This window comes from Marmota marmota, unplaced genomic scaffold (genome assembly GCF_001458135.2).
Source record: "Marmota marmota marmota unplaced genomic scaffold, marMar, whole genome shotgun sequence".
NCBI classification, from domain to species: Eukaryota; Metazoa; Chordata; class Mammalia; order Rodentia; family Sciuridae; genus Marmota; species Marmota marmota.
In genome coordinates, this window is record NW_026000242.1 from 13,430,021 (window position 1) to 13,456,064 (window position 26,044).

A 26,044-nucleotide genomic window follows, 5' to 3' on the forward strand; every position below is an offset into this window, starting at 1 on the left:
GTAAATAGTCTTCTTAGTTTCATTTTTCAAATATTTGTTCACTGTATATACAAATACAATTGGTTTTTCTATATTGATCTTATCTTTCAGCCTTGATAAATTCACTTAGTAGTTTTAATAGATTTTTATTTAGATTCTGTTGAACTCTTTACTAGATTAACCATGTCCTGTGAACAAGAACAATTTTACTTCTTCTAAACTAGATGCATTTTATTTTCCTTTCTTTCCTGATTTCTCTGAACAAAATGTGTAGGTAGAGTATTGAAGAGAATTGGAGTTAGTGGACAGCTTTTATTCCTGACATTAGGAATGCCTAGAATGCTGTCTCTTTATCCTAAGGGAATATTGAATTCTGTTGAATGCATTTTCAACATCACTGTCCATTGAGATTATAATATAATTTTTCTTTTTAAAATTTATACTATGGCTCTTCCAGGAACATTATCTAGAGGCACTTAGAATGGTCTGGTGTTTGACCTGCTATCATAAGTTTTTTTTATAATACAGCCTCTAGCAAAACTTTATTCAACAAGGTTGGGAAAGTACTAGAATCTGCATGTAGTTTGTGCCCAGGCATATTTCCAAGGGTTTATGATGTGAGACCTTATGAAATTGTCTAAAATGAAGACTTATAGTAGGAACTATGGTGTTTACATGGGTGCTAAATGTGTCCATGAGAGGATCAAGTGTGCTTTTGTTTATTGAGAAATAGAAGATCATTGTGAAAATGTTGACAGCACAAGCATAATCAGAAAGCTTAATTTTAGGACACAGAAACCAATCCGCAAAACTACAACTCGCTGCAATGGCCTCCGGGGGCCGCTTGTAGAACCCGGTAGGCAGGGGCCTCGTAGCTAAGAGCCGGGCGGGCGGGGCCGCCAGGAGAGCCGGGCCAGGCGGGGACCCTTCTCGCTGCCCCGGGCCGCCGGGGGCCGCTTGCAGAGCCGGTTGGGCGGTGGCTGCGGGATTGGACCTCTGCGCCCGCGTGGCCGGCCAAGATTCACTTGTCTGGGGCCAACTGTCACCTCTAATATAACTTACTAATTCCTGGCAGGTCTCCTTTCAGCGGAATTTTGCTAGAAGTTCCTCAGTAGGTAGAATGTAGCTGTTTTAATGGGTGTTTCTGATCCGGTTAATGTGGAGATACTGAAAGTGCTGCTTCCTTGCCGGCCGCCATGTTGGATCCTCCCTTTTCAAATGAAGATACCAGGTCTTCCAATGAACAAGGACTTAGACTCTTTTTTTCCCACCTTTAAGTGTCCAATACGCAACTAAAAGCAGGGATAAAAATCTTGGCCTCTGTTCCTCCAGTTTGCATCTGTGCCCTTTTCTTTGGATCAGTGACCTTGGATTCTCAGTGGTGGCGCGCGGGGCTCTCCTTTCCTCCAGGGCTCTGGAGACGCTGTGTGTGCGGACCCTGGACACGGCCCGCAGCCGTGGCAGAGCCCTTCCCAAGACCAGAAAGAGCCCACCCCGCCCGCTACCCTAGAGGGGGGCCTATTTTCTCTCTTTTGTTTCCCTGATTTGGGACTAGGTTCCACATACCAGAGAAAACATTTGACCTGGGACTTTGTGGATCTAGCTTTTTTCACTTAGCATGATGGTCTTCATTTCTGCCCATTTTACTGGCAAATGCCAAAATTCTATTTTTTCTTCTTAACTGAGTAACACTACATTGTGTGCATATGCCACATTTTTTTGATTCTTTCATATGTTGGCTCCATACCTTGGCTGTTGTGAATTATGCTGCTATAAACATTGATGTGGCAGCATCCCTATAGTATGCTGAGTTTAGATCTTTTGGATATGTACCAAGGAGTGGGGATAGCTAGGTCATATGGTGGTTCTGTTCCTAGTTTTTTAGGAGTCTCCATACTGCTTTTCAGAGTAGTTGCACTAATTTGCAATCCCACCAAAAATGTATGAGTGTACTTTTTTTTCCCTGTGTCAGACATGTTGAAGTGTTGGGCCTACATTTTATTCTAGCAGCTGCAGGTTATCTGGTCTACTCCCTATATATCTTTGATCTATTTTGAGTTGACTTTGTGCAGGGTGAGTGATAGAGATCAGGTTTCATTCTTCTCCATGTGGATATCCAATTTTCCCAGTACCATTTGTTAAAAAGACTGTCTCTTCTCCTACATATATATTTGGCATCTTTGTCAAATATCAGATGACTGTGAGAACATGATTTTGCCTCTGTGTCTTCTACTCTATTGGTCTCCATGTCTGTTTTGGTGTCAATACCATACGTTTTTTTTTTACTATAGGTCTGTTGTATAATTTGAGGTCTGATATTGTGATCATGCCTCCATCATTGCTCTTTTTGCTCAGGATTGCTTTGGCTGTTCTGGATGTCTTGTTTTTCAAAATGAATTTTTGGACTGTTTTTTCTAGTTCTGTGAAGAATGCCATTGGTAGTTTGATGGGAATTGCATTGATAATGCTTTTGGTTGTGTGGTCATTTTGACAGTATTACTTCTGCCTATCCAAGAACATAGGAGGTCTTTTCATCTTCTAAAGTCTTCTTCAATCTTCTTCTTCATGGTTCTGTGATTTTCATTGTAGAGGTCCTTCCCTACTTTTTTATATTAATTCCCAAGTATTTTTTGAGGTTATTGTTAATGGGATGGTTTTCCTAATTTCTTTTTAAGCAGATTGATAACAGATTTATCACTGGCATATATGATAGCAATTTATTATATATTTTGATCTTGTATCCTGCTACTTTATTAAATTTTGTTTATCAACTCTAAAAGATTTCTGGTGAAGTTTTTTGGTCTTCTAAATATATGGTATGCTTTATTTTAAGATTTAGGTTGACTTTCCTTTGAAAATATATTTTAAATTTGAATACTTCAAAGGTTGAATGTCAAGATTAGATTTCCCAGCAGAGGATTGTGTGAAACACTTCAGGCAGCCCTATTTAAAACTACAACTTCTATTTAATATGTTATTGCTTTTAATCTATCTGGAACAAGTGAGATTTAGTATAGTTTTAGTGTAGTTATCAAGAAACCTCAGTTACCAATTGAATTTTGTGGTACTTCTATCAAAAATATTTGGTTGGGCTAACATAAGAAATGTACTGATTTAAAAAGTCTTTCATGTTCTGATGTGGAGTGAGTCCATTCCTTTATCTAGATTATAATTGCTGGTGTTTCTGATAACTTCTTAATCTGCATTTATCCAGGATTTAGTTATGCACATGCACTCATGCGCACACACACACAATTGAGTTTGGATTTGGTAGACAGAAAAGTTGCACAGTCCCAGAAGTTGAAAAACAACCCAGATATTTTTTGGTAATTATTCAAGTCTTTAATGTATAAGATAGTTTTAAAATACACTTTTGGAAAACTGAAATAGACAGCTGTCAACATTATCTTATCTTGTTGTCAACTGATTCTTAGCACTGGTTTATAAGAAGCTGCTATTGTTTCATAAATTACTGCTTTATAATCAAAAGAAAAATCATGTGTTGCATTCTCAGAGGGGTGAGAACTTTCTGGGATACATGAAAATTCCTCCTCTAATCATGAAATTCACACATGTGGATTTTATCTGATACAGTGAAAATACTGTAAATAGTACTTACTACCTATACACAATACAGTAATAGTTCTACTAAACAATGGACAAGACCATTTATTAAGCATTTATTTGGATATTTTATTTTTTCTTTTTAGTTATACATGAGAGCAGAGTGTATTTTGACATATTTATACAAACATGGAGTACATCTTATTCTAAATTAGGATCCTACTCTTGTGGTTGTACACGATGTGGACCTTCCCTGTGGTGTATTCATAATATATACATAGGAAAGTTGTGTCAGAATCATTCTACTCTTTTTCATCTTTCTGTCTCCTATCCCTTCCTTTCATTCTTTGTCTAATCCAATGAACTTCTGTGGTCTTCCCACGCCACCCCCACCGCCCCCGCTTTTGTTGTATGTTAGCATCCACATATCAGAGAACATTTGACCTTTAGTTTTAGAAGATTGGCTTATTTTCCTTAGCATATCTTTCCATTTACTGGCAAAAAGTTATGAAGTAATTCTCTTTATGGCTGAGTAATATATTCCATTATGGTTATATACCACATTTTCTTTATTCATTCATCCATCGAAGGGCACCTAGTTTGGTTTCATAGATTAGCTATTGTAAATTAAGCTGCTATAAACACTGATGTGGCTTTGTCATTATAGCGTATGCTGATTTTAATTCCTTGGGTATAAATTGAGGAGTGTGACAACTGGGTCAGATGGTAGTTCCATCCATTTCTCACTGTGGATTGTTTTAGCTATTATAGGCATCTTCTTTTTCCAAGTTTTCTGAGGAATCTCCATACTGTTTTCCAAAGTGGTTACACCAATTTGTAGTCCCACCAGCAATGTATGAGTGTGCCTTTCCCCCCACATCCTCACCAACATTTGTTGTTACTTGTATTCTTGATGATTGCCATTCTGACTGGAGATGAAATCTATGTAGTTTAATTTGCATTTCTGTAATTGCTAGAGTTGTTGAACATTTTTTCATATATTTTGACTGTATTTCTCTTTCTGTGAAGTGCCTGTTCAGTTCCTTTGCCCATTTATTGGTTGGTCTATTTGTTTTGGTGTTAAGCTTTTTGGATTCTTTATATATCCTGGATATTAATGCCCTATCTGAGGGGTGGAGGCAAAGATTTTCTCCCATTCTGTAAGTTCTCTCTTCACGTTCTTGATTGTTTTCTTTGCTGTGAAGAAGCTTTTTAGTTTGATACCATCCCATTTATTGATTCCTGATTTTTACTTCTTGTGGTTTAGGAACCTTATTGAGGAATTCAGTTTCTATGCCGACATAATGGAGTGTTGGGGCTACATTTTTTTCCTAGTAGGTGTAGGGTTTCTGATCTAATGCCTAGGTCTTTGATCCACTTTGCGGTGGATTTTGTGCAGGGTGATAGATAGGATTGAATTTAATTCTGTTAAATATGGATTTCCAGTTTTCCAGCACCATTTGTTAAATAGTCTATATCTTTTCTCCAGTGTGTGTTTATGGTGCCTGTGTCTAGTATGAAATAACTGTATTTATGTGGGTTTGTCAGTACCATTGGTCTACATATCTGTTTTGGTACCAATGCTGAGCTGTTTTTATTACTGTATCTGTAGTATAATTTTAAGGTCTGGTATTGTGATGCCTCCTGCATCATTTTTCTCACTGTGGATTGTTTTAGCTATTCTAGGCATCTTCTTTTTCCAAATGTGTTTTATGATTGCTTTTGCTGTTTCTATGAAGAACATTATTGAAATTTTAATAGGAATTGCACCAAATCTATATACCATTTTTGGAATTGCACTAAATATATATAGCATTATGGCCATTTTGACAATATTAATTTGCCCACCCTAGAACATTTGAGATCCTTTCATCTTCTAAGGTCTTCTTCAGTTTCTTTCTTTAGTAGTGTTCTGTAGTTTTCACTGTGGGGGACCTTCACCTCTTTAGGTACATTGATTGTTAGTTTTGTTTTGCTTTTTTGTTTGTTTGTTTGTTTGAGGCCATTGTGAATGGACAGTTTTTCTAATTTCTCTTTTTTATTTTGATGGTTACATAATTTTTTTTAATTTTTAAAATTTGTTTTAATTATTCTTTTTTTTACATCTGGTGTACTTTTTATTAAATTGGAATAATATATTTTTTCTGTTAATCTTTTTTAATTTGTTTTAATTAGTTACACATATAATACATTGACATATCATACATTTGAATCAAATGGGGTATAATTACTCCTTTTTCTGAGTGTATAGATTGCTGAATCACATTGGTCGTACAGTCACGTATATACATACAGCAATAGTAGTGTCTATTGTATTCTGCTGTCCTTCCTATCCCTCCTTCCCCTCCCCTCACTTCTCTCTACCCAATCTAATGTGACACACTTCTTATTTTTTCCCTCACATCATCATAGATGTAATCTGTATAATGATGAGGGTCTCCTTCCATCTTTTGTGCAATTCCCCTTCTCCCTCGCTTTCCCTCCCACCTCTCTTCCCTATCTAGAGGTAATTTTCTTCTCATGCTCTTCCTCCCTACCCCATTTCGAATCACCTTCCTTATATCAGAGAAGACAGCCCTCTCTCACCACTTCTATTCAACATAGTTCTGGAAGCACTAGCCAGAGCAATTAGACAGATGAAAGAAATTAAAGGTATAACTATAGGAAAAGAAGAACTTAAATTAGCACTGTTTGCTGATGACATGATCCTATACCTAGCAGACCCAAAAGGTTCTACCAAGAAACTTCTAGAACTAGTAAATGAATTCAGCAAAGTGGCAGGATATAAAATCAACACCCATAAATCAAAGGCATTCCTGTATATCAGTGACAAATCCTCTGAAATAGAAATGAGGAAAACTACCTCATTCACAATATCCTCAAAAAAAAAAAATAAAATACTTGGGAATCAACTTAACAAAAGAGGTGAAAGATCAATACAATGAAAATTACAGAACCCTAAAGAGAGAAATAGAAGACGACCTTATAAAATGGAAAGATATACCTTGCTCATGGATAGGCATGAAAATGGCCATATTACCAAAAGCACTTTACAGATTCAATGAGATTCCAATCAAAATCCCAGTGGCATTCCTTGCAGAAATAGAAAAAGCAATCATGAAATTCATCTGGAAAAATAAGAGACCCAGAATAGCTAAAGCAATTCTAAGCAGGAAGTGTGAAACAGGTGGTATCACTATACCAGATCTTAAACTATACTACAGAGCAATAGTAACAAAAATAGCATGGTACTAGCACCAAAACAGGCTGGTAGACCAATGGTATAGAATAGAGGACACAGAGAACAACCCACAAAATTACTACTATCTTATATTAGACAAAGGTGCTGAAAGCATGCAATGGAGAAAGGATAGCATCTTCAACAAATGGTGCTGGGAGAACTGGAAATCCATATGCAACAAAATGAAATTTAATCCCTATCTCTCACCATGCACCAAAGTTAACTCAAAATGGATCAATGATTTAGGAATCTAATTTCTCTTTCAACTGATTGATTCATCATTGCTGTACAGGAACACCATTGATTTATGGGTGCTGATTTTATATCCTGGTACTTTGCTGAATTTGTTTAAGTTCTAGAAGCCTTCTAAAGGAGTTTTTTTAGGGGTCTTAAATATAAGATCATACCATTGACACATAGGGATAATTTGAGCTCTTCTTTTCCTATTCATATCCCTCTACTTTCTTTCTTTTGCCCAATTGCTCTGTTTTAAGGACTATGTTGATGACTAGAAGTGAAAGTGGGAATCCTTGTCTTGTTCCAGTTTTTAGAGGGAATGCTTTCAGTTTTTTGTCTTTATGATGTTGGCCTTGGCTTTAACATATGTAGCTTTTACATTGTCAAGGTATGTTCCTACTATTCTTAGTTTTTCTAGTGTTTTAAAGATAGATGGATGCTGTATTTTGTCAAATGCTTTTTCTTTGTATGCATTGAGATACTAATGTGATTTTTGTCTGTAAGTCAAGAATTTATTTGGATTTATAAACTTGATATATTTCCAGTTTTATTTAATATCTTATAAGCAAATTTTCCTAAAAATTGAATAGAGTTTTGAGCAAGTTAGCTGGTAACCTTGCAGAATCATCACTTACTTAAAATTTGATACCATCATAAACTCAAAATGAAATAATTTCTTAATAAATACCCGTAAAATTATTCTTGTTACAATTACTGGATAGTTTTGTAACGCTTGTTCCAGTGGTCAGATCATCTTCCCTGGCCTTACTTAAGCATTAGAAACTCTTGTCTCCTCCTCCTCTTGGCTCCTTGGTTCTGTTCACTGGGCTGGGGGCGAGGATTCATTCTAAATTTATTAGTTTCTCTCTTTTCTGAATTCTAAAAGTTTAGAATGCCTCAGGGTTCAGCACTGAACCCATTCTCTGTCTATAATCAGCTTCCTAGGTGAACTGGTCTCTCTCCATAGTTTTAGAGTCTCCATCTTGATATCTAATAGGTGTTTCAAAGTTAACATGTCAGAAGACAAATTTCTTATCTCTATCCTACTTGCTAATATCAAGAATTAATCTAGCATCAAATCCTATTAAGCTCTAACTTTGAAATATATCCAGAATAGAACAATTTGCCACCTTCACATCTATTATCCTTTTCTAATCACTAGTCTCACTACTAAGTTACAGTGTTGCAAAAAACCTGAAATAAGTTTTCATTTAAAGAATTTTAACCAACTCATCACTATGATTTTCTTTGAAATTTTTCTTGAAGCAAACATTTATTACATGCTTATACTCTTGTCTCTCCTCAGTAACTTCACCATATAGATTCTGTCACTTCTCCATTTGAGTTGTCCCCTTGTCCTGTCTTACTCAGAACAAAAGGTGAAATTCTTTGCATGGACCTTGGCTACTTCATTTGCTATTCTGACCCAGCACTGTGAATAGCACTTTAAAGCTCTATAGATAATCATTAATACATAACAGATTAAATAAATAATTTACAGATATAGAATGATTGATGATTTAAACTTCCTTTGAATAGTTTAGCTATCTCAACATACTGAATTAATATTCTTTTATATTCAACATTTATCACCCACTAAAAGTTATTTTTATTTCTTAAATATTCAGTTTGAAGTACAACTATCAAAATAAGGATATGCTCAAAAATGTATTTCCATCCTCTAATGAGTCAATTTCAGTCAATTCATTTCTATGATTTTCTTTTCCTAAAAACGTCTTAAAGTACAATAGTTCCTCCCTTATCATGAGGGAACTACATGCAAGACCCCCAGGGGATACTTGAAAAAATGGATAGTATGGAACCCTATATATACTAGGTTTTTTTTCCTATACACACATAACTATAATATTTATAAATTAGGCAGTAAGAGATCAACAAAAAAATAATTAAATATAATAATTATATTGTAATAAAAGTTGTATGAAAGTGATACCTTAAAATATATTATTGTACTGTACTTAATGCTGCTTATAATGATGTGAGATGATACAGTGTGATAAGGTGAAGTGAGATGAGTAATGAAGGCATTGTAATGTAGCATTAGGCTATTACACAGTGGTTACTTGAGCACAAGCACTGTAATACAACAATAATCAATCTGATAATGAAGACTAAATTGCTAAAGATGGGTAGTACATACAGCACAGATATGCTACACAAAGGCATGAGTCATGTCCCAGGAAGGCCAGGGTGATAAGACAGAGCACACAACTCAGAATGACGTGTAATTGAAAACTTAGGAGCTGTTTGTTCTGGAATTTTCCATTTAATATTTTTGGACCAGTTAACTAAAACTGTGGATAATAGGGGACTTCTATTTTTATTATGTGATTTTTCCTCATTGTGAAATGTACTCTTAAGTATTTTGGCAGAATAGCAGTTAGTTATCTGTCACAGTTAACTCTTATCTATTAGCTATGAATCATCTAATTGAATCAAACTCATTTTATATTAACCTGAATTTTAACGTTTTGCCATAAATGAGCTAGAAGTAGTAGATAGCTTAAGTCACTGCTGGGAGTATACCTCCTTGATTATTTTTCAATTTGTGGGTATATTTCTTAATTTTCTATTTAGAATTTAGACATTCTCAGTGTCACATACCTGTTGTAGTTACTCAGGAGGCTGAAGCCCAAGAATTACTAGGTCACATGAATTAAGAGATCAACATGGGCAACATAGCAAGACCTTGCCTCAAAAAGAAAACAGTTATTAGATGATATTTTTTAACGTTTGCAAACCCCTAAGTTATCAAACTACTTCTAATCAGGAAAAAGTGTTTTGTTCTTCTCAGTATGCCATTATATAATTATTACCTAAACCAGACTACTTGTTTTAGTAAGCTTTTTCACCACTGTGACTAAAAAGATCTGACAAAAATGATTTTAGAGGAGGAAAAATTTATTTTGGAACTTACAGCTTCAGAGGTCTTAGCCCATAGAAGGCCAGCTGTGTTCCTTGGGACTCCAGGTGTGGCAGACATCATTGGAAGGATGTGGTAGAGAAAAGCAGCTCAGGACATGATGTACACCAAAGTCATCCCACAAATGACCCACCTTCTCCAGCCACACCCTGTCTGCCTACAGTCACCACTCAGTTAATCTCTATCAAGTAATTAATGCACTGATGGGGTTAAGGTTCTCATAACCCAATCATTTCTATACCTTTTTGTTTCTCATGGATAAGCTTTTGGGGGACACCTCATATCTAAATATGACACTAATTCAAAATATTGGAGTTTCTAATGAGCATATTGGTGACTTGGTTTATTGATCAGTAAACAAACTAATATATGTCTACATCTCTTTGTAATCAATGCACATGTAAATTTTCTGAAGCAGCCTTATTATATTCAGCATACAGAAATACAGAATGTTCAACCAACGCTTGAGTTTCTGATCAGAAAGTCTGGTGGGCCTGAGAATTTGCATTGTAAGTTCCCAGTTGATGCTGATACTTCTATTCAATGGACCACACCTCAAGAACAATTATATTAGAGGAGATGATAGCCAGCCATTCAAGCATTATCTCAGAGTTATCACAATAATATATGATCCTAAGACTTTTAGTATGTCCAGGAAAGATAAAACACCATGACCCATATTATTCAAACCCAATCCTACATGCCTATATTTACCACCCTGTAGTCCATTCAAAGTATTAATTCATCAAATGGATTAATTAACTGATAAAATTACAGCTTTCATAATTTAATAACTTCGCCTCATAACATTCCTGCATTGCCTAATACATGAGCTTTTGGGGGGACACTTTTTTATTCATATAACAGTATTGTTTTCACAGAGATGGTTAATGGTATCCATTATCTGTTTACCTTTCATCACCCATATTAATTTTACCTTTCAGGTACATGTTATTATAGTTAGTCCCATGTATTAATTATAAATGGAATTTAAAGATTTTATAGTCCTTGTTTGACTACCTTACTTTAGAGATAAGGAAATTGAGGTCATCAAATTACTTGCCATATAATGCTATTTATAGAGGGACAGGGAACTTGGGTTAGCTTCTCCTTCCACAGGCCATGAAGTCCTAAACCACTGAGCTCAGTAACCATCAGTGGAGGTTACTGAGTCAATATAAAGTATTTGCCCATTTGGAAGGCTACATGGAATTTTTTAAGTACATGTTTTAAAATCATACTTGCTTTTAAGTCACTTTCACTGAAGTGCAGCATTTTTGGCTACTCTTAATACTTTGCATGTGTAAAGTGAGGTATAATAAAACCTACCTTCGGGGCTGATTGTTTCTTTCTTCCTACCTTTTCTTCTTCACCAGAGATACACTATTTCTTCTCAGACACCAGGCCATTTGAGTTCTGCCTTTACCTCTCTCCTGGAAATTTTTTTTAAAGGCCTAAATGACCAGCTGATGACTTTCTCCCAGACATCTTCTCAGACCTCAACTTTTTATTCCCCCTCTGCCAATGTCAGTGCTCCGGACCACCACAGCAGGCTGTTTCTGCCAAGTTATTCACCAGCCCTTACCTTGTTCACAAGTTCTCTTTCCTTCATTTCTTCTACTTACATGTTTTCTCAGGGATGTGTCTCTGCTTTTTTATTTATTCTGTGTTTATTTCCTGGGGAATTCTAGTCATTCACATGGTTTTATTTACAAATCTTTGTATGATCACCAAATCTGTATCTCTACTTCTGGAATCTCTTCTGAATGCTAGGTGCTTGCCTGATTCCTCACTATCTACCCTACTGATAACTTCAGGGTCAGTATATTAGAAACTGAGTTCATCTCTCCTTCTCTGACCATTATAGGCTTTTTTTTCTTTGTTCTTCATTTTTGTTCATCTGTACAGTGTATATAAAAGTGCAAAGAACCTAAATTACCTAAAGCAGTATTAAAAAATAAAAATATGGTAGTCTTACACTACCTAATTTCATGATCTACAGCAGAAAAACAATAAAACAGTGTGATTGATTCTAAGGTAAGAATTTACAAGCAGATTAGTGCAGCAGAATAAAGAGCCTAGAAGATTAAAGTTAAATGATATATGTGCTTTATATAATTTAATTTTCAATAAATATGCTAAAGCAACTGCATCTCTACTTCTGAAATTTCTTTCAAGTACTAGGTGTTTGCCTAAAATGGAGAAAGGGAAAGTCTTGTGCAAATGATACTAAAAATGAGGAATTGTCATATAGAAAAACAAAATTAACTTGAGCCCCTACTTTATACCATGATCAAAATTAATTTGAGACAGATCATACATTTAAGAACTAAATATAATAATGTTGGTAGAATATAATATAATATTGTATTCTTGGGTAAGTGGAGATTTCGTAGAAAACTTATAGAAAGTAAACACCATATGCAAAAATTGATAAACTTCATCAAAATTATAAACTTTTTGTCAGAAACATAGTTAAGACAATTTATAGGCAAAGAACAGACTAGGAGAAAATACATTCTTTTTTAAAGAGAGAGAGAGAGAGAGACAGAGAATTTTAATATTTATTTTTTAGTTATCGGCGGACACAACATCTTTGTTTATATGTGATGCTGAGGATTGAACTCGGGCCACACGCATGCCAGGCGAGCACGCTACCACTTGAGCCACATCCCCAGCCCGAGAAAAAATATATTCTAAAATAAATATCTGAGAAAGGACTGATATTTAGGATACACAAAAAATTCCTACATTTCAAGAATAAAAAGATGCAAACCCCATTTTTTAATGGGTAAAACATCTGATAACAGTTTACTGGGAAGATACACAAATGGCCAGTAAGAACATGAAAGAAACTCAACATCACAGAAATGCAAATTAAAATCTTAGTGATACGTTACTATATATTCATTAGACTGACTAAAATTCAAAACACTGACAACACAACATGTAGGTAACACTGCAGAGCAACTGGAATTCTCCTGTAGTATTTCTAAGAATACAAAATGGTTTACACTTTGGGAAACAAACTGACATTTTTTCTGATATTAAAAATAGACATCTATTCTATGACCCAGTAATTCCACTCTTAGGTATTTACCCAGGAGAAATGAAAACATACATCACAAAAAAAGACCAGTGTAACATTTAGTAGCAATTTTATTCATAATGGTTAAAAACTGGAAACAGCTAGGTATTAATTAATAGGAGAATAGATAAAATCTGGTATAGTTATACATTGAATAGGATTAAGTAAAATCATTTAGTGGATTATTGATAAATGTAACATGAATAAATCCCCAAAACACATTACAAGATATTTTACACAAAAGAAGATAGACTGTGCTGTCATTTTATAAAATTTGAGAACAGTTACAACTAATCTTCAGTTGGGGGGAAGAATCAGAATAGTGGTTGTGTCTGGAGTGATGGAGTCGGGATTGACTGGTTTGTAAGTAGTTTGAAGGATTGATTTTTAGTCAGCTAAAAAGATATGTCCATGGGCCAGACACAGTGACACATGCCTATAATTACAGCAACTCAGGAAGCTGAAATAGGAGGATTTCAAGTTCAAGGCCATCCTCAGAAACTTAGTGCAACTTGTTTCAAAATAAAAAGGATTGAGGATGTAGCTCAATGGCAGAGTACCAGTAGGTTCATTTCCCAGTACCAAAGTATGATCAGGGAACATGGGACAGGCTTGCATAAGAAAGGAAGTTCATCACAGAATGAGATTGTCTAGAGACTTATGGCAAGAAATCATTATCTAGAAAGAAAGGAGGACAAGGGAATTCATGGGGAAGAAGAGGATTAGAGAGGTTGTCTCTGGAGATTAGTTATTCAGGTGATGTTAATAGCTTGGAAGGGATCAGAGAGCTCAAAAGTAGTAGCAACTTAGGGTCTTATAACCACAAACTCTGTTACATTGTCCAGCAAACACTGGCTATACAGAGCAGGCAGGCTAGTAGTGGCTAAAAATTTTCTCATTTTAAACTGTTTTTGAAATAATCAAGTACGTAGAAATTTGGATTTGGCATTAATGAGCATTTGAGCAAGTTGGCCTCAACCTGCAGTAAAGAAATAAATAACCCAAGGGTCAATACATGGAGGCCATTCTGGGCTAATTTATATAATAATTGACAAAGAACTAAAGGGAAATTTTTGGAGTGATAGTTTCATTTACCATGATAGGAATTTAGGTTACACAAGTGAATTCATTTGTCAGAATATATACTTGGTTTATACATTTGTGCATTTCATTGGATAAGTTTTATAGCAAGAGAAAAATTCCAAATAAATATTGAGCCTCTAATTAGTAATATGCATGCTGAAGTATGTAGGGGGGTATGAACTGCTTTATGCAGTTAACACTGACATGCCAAAATAAAATGATTAAATGAATAAATAGTTGGATTAGGTGTATAATGATAAAATCAAGGTTGAGGTTTACTTGTGTTTATTGTAAAACTATTTCAACTTTTCTTTATGTTTCAAAATGTTTTGATGAAGTATTAAAGTTTTCTGTGTGGAGAATAGGCTGGGGGACCATTGAGAACACTATGCCATTGCATGAAAAAAATATTTCACTGTTTTATATTTCTTGACCAACTATAAGTTTTATTTTCATAAAACTTAGTCCTGTAGTTGATCATTTGACTAACTTATCTGTGTCATGTAATCTGTTACAGGGAAAGTCCTTCTGCTAGTGTTGACACATGTGCATTTCTGTCATCATTTATGTGCTCCAGTAGGACTCTGCTAATTGATGGTCGGGCAGAACTCAAAAGAGGCCTGCAGAGGCAGGAGAGGCATCTTTTTCTATTCAATGATCTGTTTGTTGTGGCCAAAATCAAGTAAGTATATTGTATACTCTGTCCCACATATAATTATACAATTGCATTTCCACTAACATACCCTTTCTATTCTGTGCTTACAGTAAGAATATCTGGTCTCTATTACCATAGCTAATATATGAAGTGAGTTTTATGTTTGTTTTGTTTCTGAAAAAAAGTTTCCATTGCGTCTTCATTAAAAATATGTTCATTTAGGTCCTATTTGTGCCACACCCTGAATAAATATAGAAGACACAGTGAAGAATGTGGTGGGTATTGTCCCTTTTGAAGCTTACATTCTAATGTGAGAGCTTATATTTTTATATGTATGAGGGGAATTACAAATTATGATTAGTACTGTGAAGAAAATAGGATAGGTTTCGATTCCTTTCCACGTGAGCCTTTCCACAGTGCTACTCATAATATGGTCAGTTGCCTACTTTAGGGTGAAAGATCTTTTGGAAGTGATGTACCATCATTTATAATGTATGCTACTAGCAACATAGACCAACCTTAGTGTAGTAGATATGGCAACTATATGACGGTGTATCAAGAAGCAGGGAGGTTTGGAACCATATAAGGAGTTTGATTTTCTTCTGCAGTCATAATGTGATATTTTTTATATATTTGCTCATGTTAGGTTGGAAGGCAGGCAAGAGTGGAAGCAAATAGACTAGACAGAGGTTATTGTAGTCCCAATGAGAGATAATGAGGACATTATCTCTGGAGATGACAGTTAAGGATACAACATTTCAAGTATGCCTTAGAGGTACCCAAGAGAACTCATCTATTGCTCAATGCTACATGCCAGTGCAATTAACACCTAGCCTAAAAGGTGGTAGCTGCTACTTCCTCCATCCCTCATTCTTATGAGTTGTGAAACATCATGAGAAACAAATGGCATTTTAATAAATCAATTATCAACAGAGATTTTTAGTCACTAGAGAATAGTAAACACTTTATTTTTACTACCAATACTTTAACACCTAAGTTATGCTATGTCATAAATAAGGCATGGTAGAGAAGTATTTAATTTGGCAAAACATTATATTTCATTGGAGTGGTATTAACAATGAAAAATAGCATGGATCTTATTGTATGTTGGATATTATTACAAATACTTTAATCTTTATAACTACCCTGAGATATTACTTTCCTCATTTTACAAAGCAATTTATATAGTCAGAGAAGCTAAGTGACTTTCCTAGTATTAAAAATTTAGTAATTAGTTGAGACCACATTTGAACATAGGTCTATTTTATTTCAAAGTCCATCTTTGAACCAGTGTATTTTTCTGAATTTGCTAGAAGATTTTCCAACTGTGTAGTTGTTTCATAATTAGTCTTTCCTTTGTGATGAGTTAAATGCTCCAGCTAAACACCTATCTAGTAAAAAAAAAATGGTATATAAGGTTTACTGAACTGTTCAAATATTTTTTAAAAACTCAAAGCAAAAATAAAGATAAGACTTTCAGAATGTTTTAAATAGAAGTAATGCCTATAGCTTTGGAAATGAATATGATGTTATGAGTAATATAGAGAAAGAAAAGTCTCCTTATCCAACCTTTGCACTAGGTACACTTGATTCTATTCAAAGAAAAACAAATCATTTTTTAAATGTAGATTAGCTATCATGCCTTTATTTAAATTTAATTAGATGATTCTATATGCTAGGTATTACAATAGGAGAATCACAGAGGTATAATTTAATTTTCCTAATAATTCCCCAACCTAAGAGTTGTTTTAGATATCAAACACTGAAGCTCAGGAAGGTTTGTCACATACTAGGAGTTCTCACAGCTGGGATTTGAATGTAGGCCTTAATTCTAGCAGCTAGTTCCTTCTACTTGACCACGTTGTACTTATTAGGTGCCTGACCTGTGCTTAACCTGTAAGCAGATATCAAAAACCTAAAATAACCAAATTTTTTAACTCTGGGGTCCCAGAGATATTTATTTGTAACATACTTGTTAGGAAGGAATGCATTTTCCTGTGCCTTTCTTGGATTATTATTCTCTTAGAAATTATGATAATGTTCAGAGAAGGGGACCTTTGTTTTCTTACCTGAAGTTATCTATTGTTGTATTGCATACATTTAAATGGTTTTATGTATCTTATGTTTTGCTAAAAGCCTATTAGTTTCTTTTCTATTAGAAAATCACTATTCTTAGATACATTGGCAAAATCTATGTCCATCATCTACTTCTATAGCTGAGTTTTTATTTTTTAAAATATTTTTTAATTGTAGATGAACACAATACCTTTATTTATTTATGTTTATGTGGTGCTGAGGATTAAACCTAGTGCCTCACAGATGCCAGACAAGTGTGCTACCACTGAGCTACAATCAAAAAAAAAAACTGGGCTGGGGTTGTAACTCAGTTGGTAGAGTGCTTGCCTATGTGTGAGGGTTTGATTCTCAGCACTGCATATAAATAAATAAAAATATTAAGTCCATTGACAACTAAAAAATTTTTTTAAAAAAACCTTTCTCATGTAAGGTTTATACCATGTTTTATCTACATACTGCTTTCAAGATGACTCTGTGGGTTCACTTAAATGTTTTTATGAAGTAACAAACTATCAGTTAATTTAAATGCTGTTATTTAAGAGATTTGGTTCATAAAAAATTATTGTAGTTTACATATCCATTAGAGTTTTTTAAAAGCATGAGTTATCTTAAGTTATTTCATTTTTTAGCAGAACCCAATACCCTTGAAACACAGCATAGGTATTTGAGGAAATAATTATTATTATGGAATCCTGCCACCTTGAAAATATTTTATCCACAATTTTTCAGGAAATTACTTATATGATTATTTCCCATAGCAAACATGAAGATGTATTCACAAATCCATTTTAATATGAATTTAATTTTTTTCTAAAATAATCAGCACCAGGAAGAAATATCCCCCTGTAATGCCAAACATATGTCTGTCCTATCACCTCTCATTCTTGGATGAAGGATTAGGTGGTACCCTGGATCATTTAATTTGTTGAAATAATCTGAGACTAGAACTTAGTATTTGATGCTTTGTACTTTTGTTTAAAGGGAGACCTTGGGTTCCATATTAGTTCATCTTTAGGCTTTATTTGAAAACTTATTTCAGTCATTAGGTTGAGCTTATAGAAATAAATGCAAGTGGGATAAATTATTTCTCAGCTGCCACTTACTTATTTAATCACACTAGGTGAATTTTAGTAAGTAAATTGGAGAGTTTAAGTGCTTTCTTTTATTTGCTGAAGTATTATATGTGTTCCATTTTGTGCTGGATGTTGTGATAATATTAGCAGAGAATTATTTTGAGGTTATTGTCATTTTTATACAAAATTAGAACAAGTATTAAAGCCAAATGGACCCTAAAATCCATTTTTTTAAAATTCACTAGAAAGATAAATAAGTTATTTTTCTAATAAAATTGTGGCTTTTCATTTTTAAAAACAGGATGTGTTTACAAACATGAAAATATTTACAAGGAGGAGGATGTTCTGTTAATAGCCATAAAACAACCATGCGTAATTTTTAGAAATGACCTCACACACACTTAAGCTATCTCTAGTCCTTTCATTTCTTAATCAAATGATAAACCATGAGTTCTGTTTAGCTAAAAGGATATTTAACAAAAGTCTTGATTATTGATTCATTATCACTAAAATTACCATTAGACAGTTATAGACTATATCATGATTTTATCCCAAAATATGACTATAACACATCTATATTTTATAATGAGGGGAGAATCTTCATAGAAACCTGTGTATTTTAAAACTTCACTGGAATTCATTCCAGTATAAAAGTCAGAGGGTAGGAAAACAAGGTATGCTTGCCATCTTAATTGTATAGTAATAGAGAAATAAGGAATTGATTTGAGAGGGTTGTTTTGTGTTTTCAGCCAGTTACTATTAGATTTAGACTTTTATCAAAATGGTACTAAGGGAGATAATAAATAATACTTCAGGAGCCAGTTCAAGTTGGATTCAGATTAATTTTTGTAGTCTAATACTATTAGAGATTGAGAATGAAAAATTGGAAGAAGAACACTATGATGCCAGTACCAACCATTTCAATATAAAGCTTTATTGGAAGACTTGTTTTAAATACTTACAAGCTAATCCCTTCAGCTTTATATCCATAAATGTTTGTGAGATTTGTCTCCTATCACTATAATTAGCACACACAGTCTCATCAGAAAGCCTTGTATCTTTGGAAAGACCAAAAAAAAAGTAGGCCAAAGAGAGAAAAGCTATAGGAAATTTAATGGAAAGATTCTCACATCCATGTTCAGTTTTAAGGCTTTTCATAGATGCATTATGTTTAACAGCATAAATATCAATATGCTTGGGAATGATTAAATAATTGCCATTAAAATAAGATTGTGTCTGTAATCAGATCTGTTTTTATAAAAATTAAAGATTCATAGCAGTGGGTTGAAAATATTTAAAGAAGCCATTAATCTCAAATCACAAAGGTATTGTACCCAAAGGGAAGCATAAATGAGGCTTAGAATTTAGGTTAATCTTTATGTATAGTTCCTGCAGTCCATTTTCATTTTATAAATCCCACCAAAGAGTTATAGCTTTAAATATTCCATATATTAGAGAAGTTTTAGAACCATTCCATATAAAGTATTTTTTATTTCATTTTAACTTTTAGTATTTACACAAATGGTTCTGGATGCTAGAAAGTTCTAAGTTTCCTGGGGCTTTCTTTATCCTTCTCAGTGCTTTCCAACTACTTAAGTCTCAGATCTATCATGAGTATTAAATCTATCAATTAAGTCAAAAGATATGGTGGTATCCGAGGTCTAAGGGAAATACAATTGAAATTATCTAAAAGCAGTTTTACTGGTGACTTAAAATAGGTCATCTTCTAGGTTCCCAGAGATGAGTGTTAACTGTGTCAACTTCATTCTTTTTTCTTTTCTAGTGTAGGTTCTGATTTTAGCCTATATTTATTCAGTTTTGCCAGATTATAAAGGAAAATGGTTAAGCAGAATCATAAGTGAGGAAATTTAAAACAACCTACACTTTTAAAGACTAGAAAGTCTTCCAGCCATTTAGTTAAAAATTACTCTAATTCCAGGTTCTTATGTGCCATAATCGTATAAACATTTTTATAAATCACCAGCCACTCAAATCTTTTTTTAAAGTAAGCAAGATACAAATAATAAATGAACTAATTTTGGTAATAGCAGTACATTTAAATTAGGGTTTTGATCCAAATACAACACTTAACATATAGAAAAATGAAGTAGCTAGTTTAAAAAGAAAAAAATATATTAAAAATACACCTACTAAATGTATCACCAGATATTTCAAAGCCTGTTTCATGGGCCTAGGTAGCTAAGCATGTCAAGTTCACTGTGCTAAGTGCTAAAGATAAAAACAGTAAGACATTCTTTGCCTGTGATAAGTAGAAATGTCCTCTTATAACAAGTACAGAAGCTCCTGTGAAATTTGAAGAAAATAATGAGAAGTCCTGTTTTATTTTTTTCTCTCTCTAGATATAATAATAACTTTAAGATAAAAAATAAAATTAAATTAACTGATATGTGGACAGCAAGCTGTGTGGATGAAGTGGGAGAAGGTAACACCAATGCCATGAAATCCTTTGTCCTGGGCTGGCCCACAGTGAACTTTGTGGCCACTTTCAGGTAAGAACCATCTCACTGTCCTATTTTTGCCTGGCTTAGCTACTGTAATGATGTCTAGGATGACAGAAACAATTTAATCATTTTGTTGCCTGGATTTTTAAAGGAAAATATTTTATTCTGATTGTTTAGTCAATGTCTTTGGTGACACAAACATCCAACAAAAATACTTCTTCTGTGTCTTGTGTTTTACCTGACGACCTTTTGATTACAACATATGAAAATTATAAATACCAGAAACTCTTAGAGTGATTTCACCAGTGATTTTTAAAGGGGTTTTACTGAAACAAATGGAAAGAAAGGAACTTCCAGGAATGGGAAGTGGAATAAGAGAGTCAGATTTTTAGGAAGCTCCTAGGTCCAATATCTCTTTTCCCTAGGGTCTAGTTGTTTGATGCATTTCAAAAGCTCAATATGTATAAACAATCTTTCAAACCACTGAAACAGATCTTCACAGAACAGAATCAAATTTTATAAAATAGTACAATTAAGTTTGAATATGGGTTTGTACTCCCAGATTTTGTAAGGGAATAGTATGTTTATTATACAAATAAAAATGATATAATGAAATACTGAGTTTCTTGAATCGTGTGTCTGGTTTTGATTTGTTATCTGTAAAGATGTGACAAATTAGTTTCCCGAGACTCATTCCTAGGTAGGGATGGGGTGGTTGGAGAATATATAGCATACAGAATTTTTGTCCTCCTATCCTGAACATGCTTAGTGGGTACTTTTTAGTTCAAGGTGAATATACCAAAACTCTCACACCCATGATATTCAGTGGTTGCACCTCAACTCCAATGTTTATTTTACACTGAGAGATATTGTTCATCAAATGTATATGAGGATTTTCATTCTTTTTCTCTTCCCACTACTAGCAAACTACTTGGGCATCATCCTGAATCCAGATTGCTAAAAATTTCCAAGCTGTTGTTCTTCTAATAAAGGATAGGCATGCCATTAAATTCTGTTATGCACTATTGGCCTACCACAGATTTTAAGAACTTATTTGGAAGAAGCATGTATTTGTATCATTCTCTGCATATCTTCTTTCCCATGACAGATTTCTGTAGATACTATCATTTTCTATTGTTTAATCTCTTTGGAGTTAAAAGTTAAAAAGAGAAATTTCAAGTAAGGAGTATCTACATGATGTTTTTAATCAAATAATTTTCATTAAACTTCATTTTAAGAAGGGAGAATGTGAAAACATGTTTTATATGTACTGTGTTCTCAAACTATGGTTCTTTTACCAAGTGACAAAGATTAGCATCACCAGTGGTATTATGTGGATGTCATGTACCCCTTAATATAATAATGTAAAAGAAGAATAATTTACCTCTGTGGTATTCTCCCCTCCCACCCAAAACCCATAACCCTAATCTTATGAGGAAACCTCCAACAACCACAAATTGAGGAAGGTTTTAATAGTATACCTGACCAGTTCTTCTCAAAATAGTCAAGGTCAGAAACAGGAAAGATAGAGAAGTTTGCCTAGACCATTCACTAACAAGACATAAGAACTAAATGTAATAAATTGGCTCCAGAACAGAAAAAGGTCCCTAATTAAAAGAAAAAAACTGGTAACATCTGAATAAAGTCAAAGTCAAGAGTTTAGCTTATAGTAGGTACCAATATTTCTTAGCTTTGACAAATGGGCCATGATAATGTAAGAAGATAACATTCCAGGAAACTGAATCTGGGTGAGAAGTATACAAGTACTCTTATATATATGTAACTTTTCTGTATATCTAAAATTATTTCAAAATTAAGTTTATTTAAAAAGAAGTGTTGAGGAGTTCTACCTCCAGTATGGCAGAGTGAGATCTTAACAGACTGACCACCCTACAGATAACTGTAAAATCTGAACAAAGTACAAACAACAACAACTACCTAAGGGTTCTGGAGAGTGGACAAAACTTGGGAGATTTTGGAGAGGAATTGAAACTTCAAAGAAGCCACCAACACTCGGTGAGTTTCCCACTTTTAAGGCTTTAGTCTAGGGCATGCTGCACTCACACTGTGATGCAGGGTAGCTAAAACTTACAAAACCCCACGATCTTTTGCCTGAAGAAGCAGAGTACAGAGTCTAAGTCAGTACAACTAATGAAAAGTGAGTGAAAAATGGGGTGTGAGGGGACTCAAAAAGAAGCATGTCAGAAAAAGAAAGCTCCACATTCTGTGTACAGATGCCCTCCAAGCATCTAGCCAATTGCTGGACCCTACATGCATGGGATACATAGAGAGCAGCTTGAAACTAAAAGAATTGAACTGAGCTGCTGATCATCACAGGTGGGATAGAGCTTGTAACTTAACCTGATCAAATTAATTATCTGCTAAAACAGAAATATCAACACTGTTTTGAAAATAGAATAGAAGGCAATCTCTGAAACAAAGCATTCATAATATCCAGAATCCAATCTAAAATTCCTTGACATATAAATAACAAGGAATGAGAAAAAAATAATCAAAAAGCCAACTTTTAGATGGACCCATATATTAAATTACCAGAAAAGAACTTAGCACCTTAGCATGGTAGGTAAATAGAGAATCCAGTTGACAGTAATGAAAAGATAAGAAATCTTGGCAGAGAGATAGGAAATATTTTTAAAGGGTCAAATGAAAAAATCTGAAATTAAAAACTATAACATCTTAGGCTGGGGTTGTGGCTCAGTGATAGAGCACTTGCCTCGCACATGTGAGGGCCTAGGTTCAATTCTCAGCACCACATATAAATAAATAAAATGTTGAAAACTAAAAAAATGTTAAAAGAAAAAAAATTTAAAAACTATAAAATCTTAAATAAAAATCTTCTGTATGGCTTTACTTAAGAATGGAAATGACAGTCAGTGAATTTGAAGATGCATCAATTCAAATTGTACAATATGAAGATCAGAGAAACCAAAACTTTTTTTAAAAAGTAGAAAATGTATCAGGGACTTGTGGGATGGCATAAAATGGTATAATATACAAGTAATTGGAATTGCAGAAAGAGGAAAGAGAAGGAATGGAGAAGAAATACTTGAAGAAATAATGGTTAAAAACCTCCCAAATTTGGTAAAAGACTAAATGTACAGATTTCTTAAGTTCAGTGAACTCCAGAGTACGTAAGTACAGAGCACAGAAGAAAACTACATCTTGTCATTATAGACAAACGACTATAAATCATATCTGAGAAAGTACTCAGAAAATCTTGAAAGTAGTCAGAGAAAAACAATATATTACATATGGAGAATAACAATTTGAACTATTGTAGACTTTTCATTAGAAACTATGGAGGTCAGAGGATAGTTAAAAAACAACTTCGAGTGTTGAATTTTTCAGTCTTTCATGTATTGGAAGAGAAAACTTTAACCTAGTATATAATATCCAGCAAAAATATTCCTCAAAAGTGATAGTAAAATAAAGATATTCTTTAACCATAAAAATTTATTGCCAGCAGACCTTCTCTACAAAAAAAAAAAAAATGAAGTTTTTCAGGCTGAAGTGATATTATATCAGAGGGAAGCTTGGATCTTTAAGTGATATTATATCAGAGGGAAGTTTGGGTCTTTAAATATATACCATATATTTACATATTTCTACATGCACACATACTTACTAAATATTAAGGAGACTCTAGGCTATGATCAGTTTTAAATACCATTAGACTAGCTCAAGAAGCAATCACTTGGGCTCAGTTACTACACTATCTATAATGAAACAAAAAATTAAAACTTACAGCATTGAAATTTAATACTTGACAACTGCATAAATCTATGAGAATTTCTTAGTTAGGTCAAACTGGGAGAAACAATGTGAACTTCCCATACTTTGGGGAACACGATAAACAACTCTTAAAAAGGACTAAAAGGAATTTCAAATCTCTATCAGCCTTCATATTCTATTAACAAAAATGTACCTAAGCCAGGCTCAGTAGAGCACTCCTGTAATCCCAGGACTTGGGAGACTGAGACAGGATGATTGCAAGTTTGAGGCAGCCTCAGAAATTTAGTGAGGACCTGAACAATTTATCAAGACCCTGTCTCAAAGTTGAAAAAATAAAAAGAACATAGGATGTAGCTCAGTGGTAAAGTGCCCCTGGGTTCAACCCCCTTTACAAAACAAACAAACAGAAAAACACCCTAGGATCTATGCCTACCAGAAAAAATGATGCTTATTTTAAAGGAAATACTTAAATCTGACAATGATTTATCTATAATAGGAATCAGAATAATATTTTAACTGAAGTATGAGTCTTAGACTATAATGTAGTCATAGACTACAAACTCGTGTTCGGGTTTATTTATAGATCAAATTAAAACTCACTTTAAGTTCACATGTTGACATGCTGGTAGAAAACAAAACTTTTTTCTTAAGGTGAAACCAGAATACAGGAGATTTTTGAGATGCCTCCAAAACAGTTGAAAGCCACCTCTAACTTTCAATTTATTGTAATCATTGCTAACATCATCTTTTTGCTATGCCCATAGTTGTTGCTTTACATCCAGAGATGTTCCAGCAAGTACAGTAAGGTATCTTTGCTGATGCAAATTCCTTCTTGTGTAGGACTCAGCCTCCCTAGTCGTTCCTTAAAATAATTTCTTCGAGTTCTTTCTGTTTTCTTAGGGCATCTGAACTGACATCTGGTTCCCACCTCACACTGAGGGATGATAGATCTCCATCCCCTCCATAATTTGAGAGAATCTTGCAATCTGTCTTGACCTTTTTCTTACCTCCACTACTATATTCTTCTCCTTTGGATCTTATTGTCTTTTTTAATGTTCTTAGGTGTTTATGAAACTCTGAGATAACCATTGATTTTGGAGTACTGAGGACTTGTGTCCTGTAGAAATGACTAGGATAAAGAATTCCAGAAGAAAGGGGAGTTCTGGATTCTTGTATAGAGCAAGGGGGAAAGGCAAAACAACACAAAATTAAACAAATCAATCTCCATAAATTAACCTGACACGTTCATAATTAGTTTATTTTGCTATCTATTCAAACAATGAACACTATATTGCAATAATAATGATGGTTCTAAAACTACATGCAGTTAATACTTTTACTTTTTTTATTGGTATGGTTAACTCTTCTATGCAACTGGAAAGTAAGATAGTGGAGGTTAGTGGCTAAAAAGGAGCAGAGGATTTTCCAAGGTTATTTTCTGTTTTATAATCTGAGTGCTGGTTACATGGATGTATTCAATTCATAAAATTTCTCAAGCTGTACACTTAAAAGCTATGCTGTTTTCTCTATATATTTGTCAGTTAAAAGTTTTTTTTAAAAAAGTATCTTAAATGTGCTATTTTCTTTCACTGCTTTGAAAAAGTTAATGAGCCCAAAGAAAACATCTAGTCTATTTTTCAACACAGATTTTTGATAGATAAATAAATAAATATTTGACATAAATGAAACTAGAAAATCTGTTTTAGAAAAGAAAATATACCAGGAAGTAATAAGAAATTGTTAAAGATAGAAATTGTGTGGCTGGTGGTAAAAAAAAATCGTTGACCAATTCTGAAAGATCATTTATGAAGAAAAATATTAAGCAACAAAGTTTGAAATAAATTACAAATATTTATGAAGTACATTTTCCTGAAATAAGAAAATTTTTC

At 33.9% G+C, this 26,044-nt stretch overlaps 1 protein-coding gene across 2 annotated transcripts in view; it reads left to right on the plus strand.

Annotated features, from left to right (window-relative positions):
• Arhgap20 (Rho GTPase activating protein 20) overlaps positions 1 to 26,044 on the plus strand; it is a 109,104-nt gene that overhangs the window by 45,249 nt on the left and 37,811 nt on the right. Inside the window, exons 3-4 of one of the 2 annotated variants that reach the window (XM_015489910.2) lie at positions 14,654 to 14,818; positions 20,301 to 20,450. In XM_015489910.2, coding sequence (XP_015345396.1) covers positions 14,654 to 14,818; positions 20,301 to 20,450 — 315 coding nt within the window. Of the gene's footprint in view, positions 1 to 14,653; positions 14,819 to 20,300; positions 20,451 to 22,298; positions 22,419 to 26,044 lie in introns of those variants that run through there. The other variant, XM_048796040.1, reaches the window with a different exon arrangement.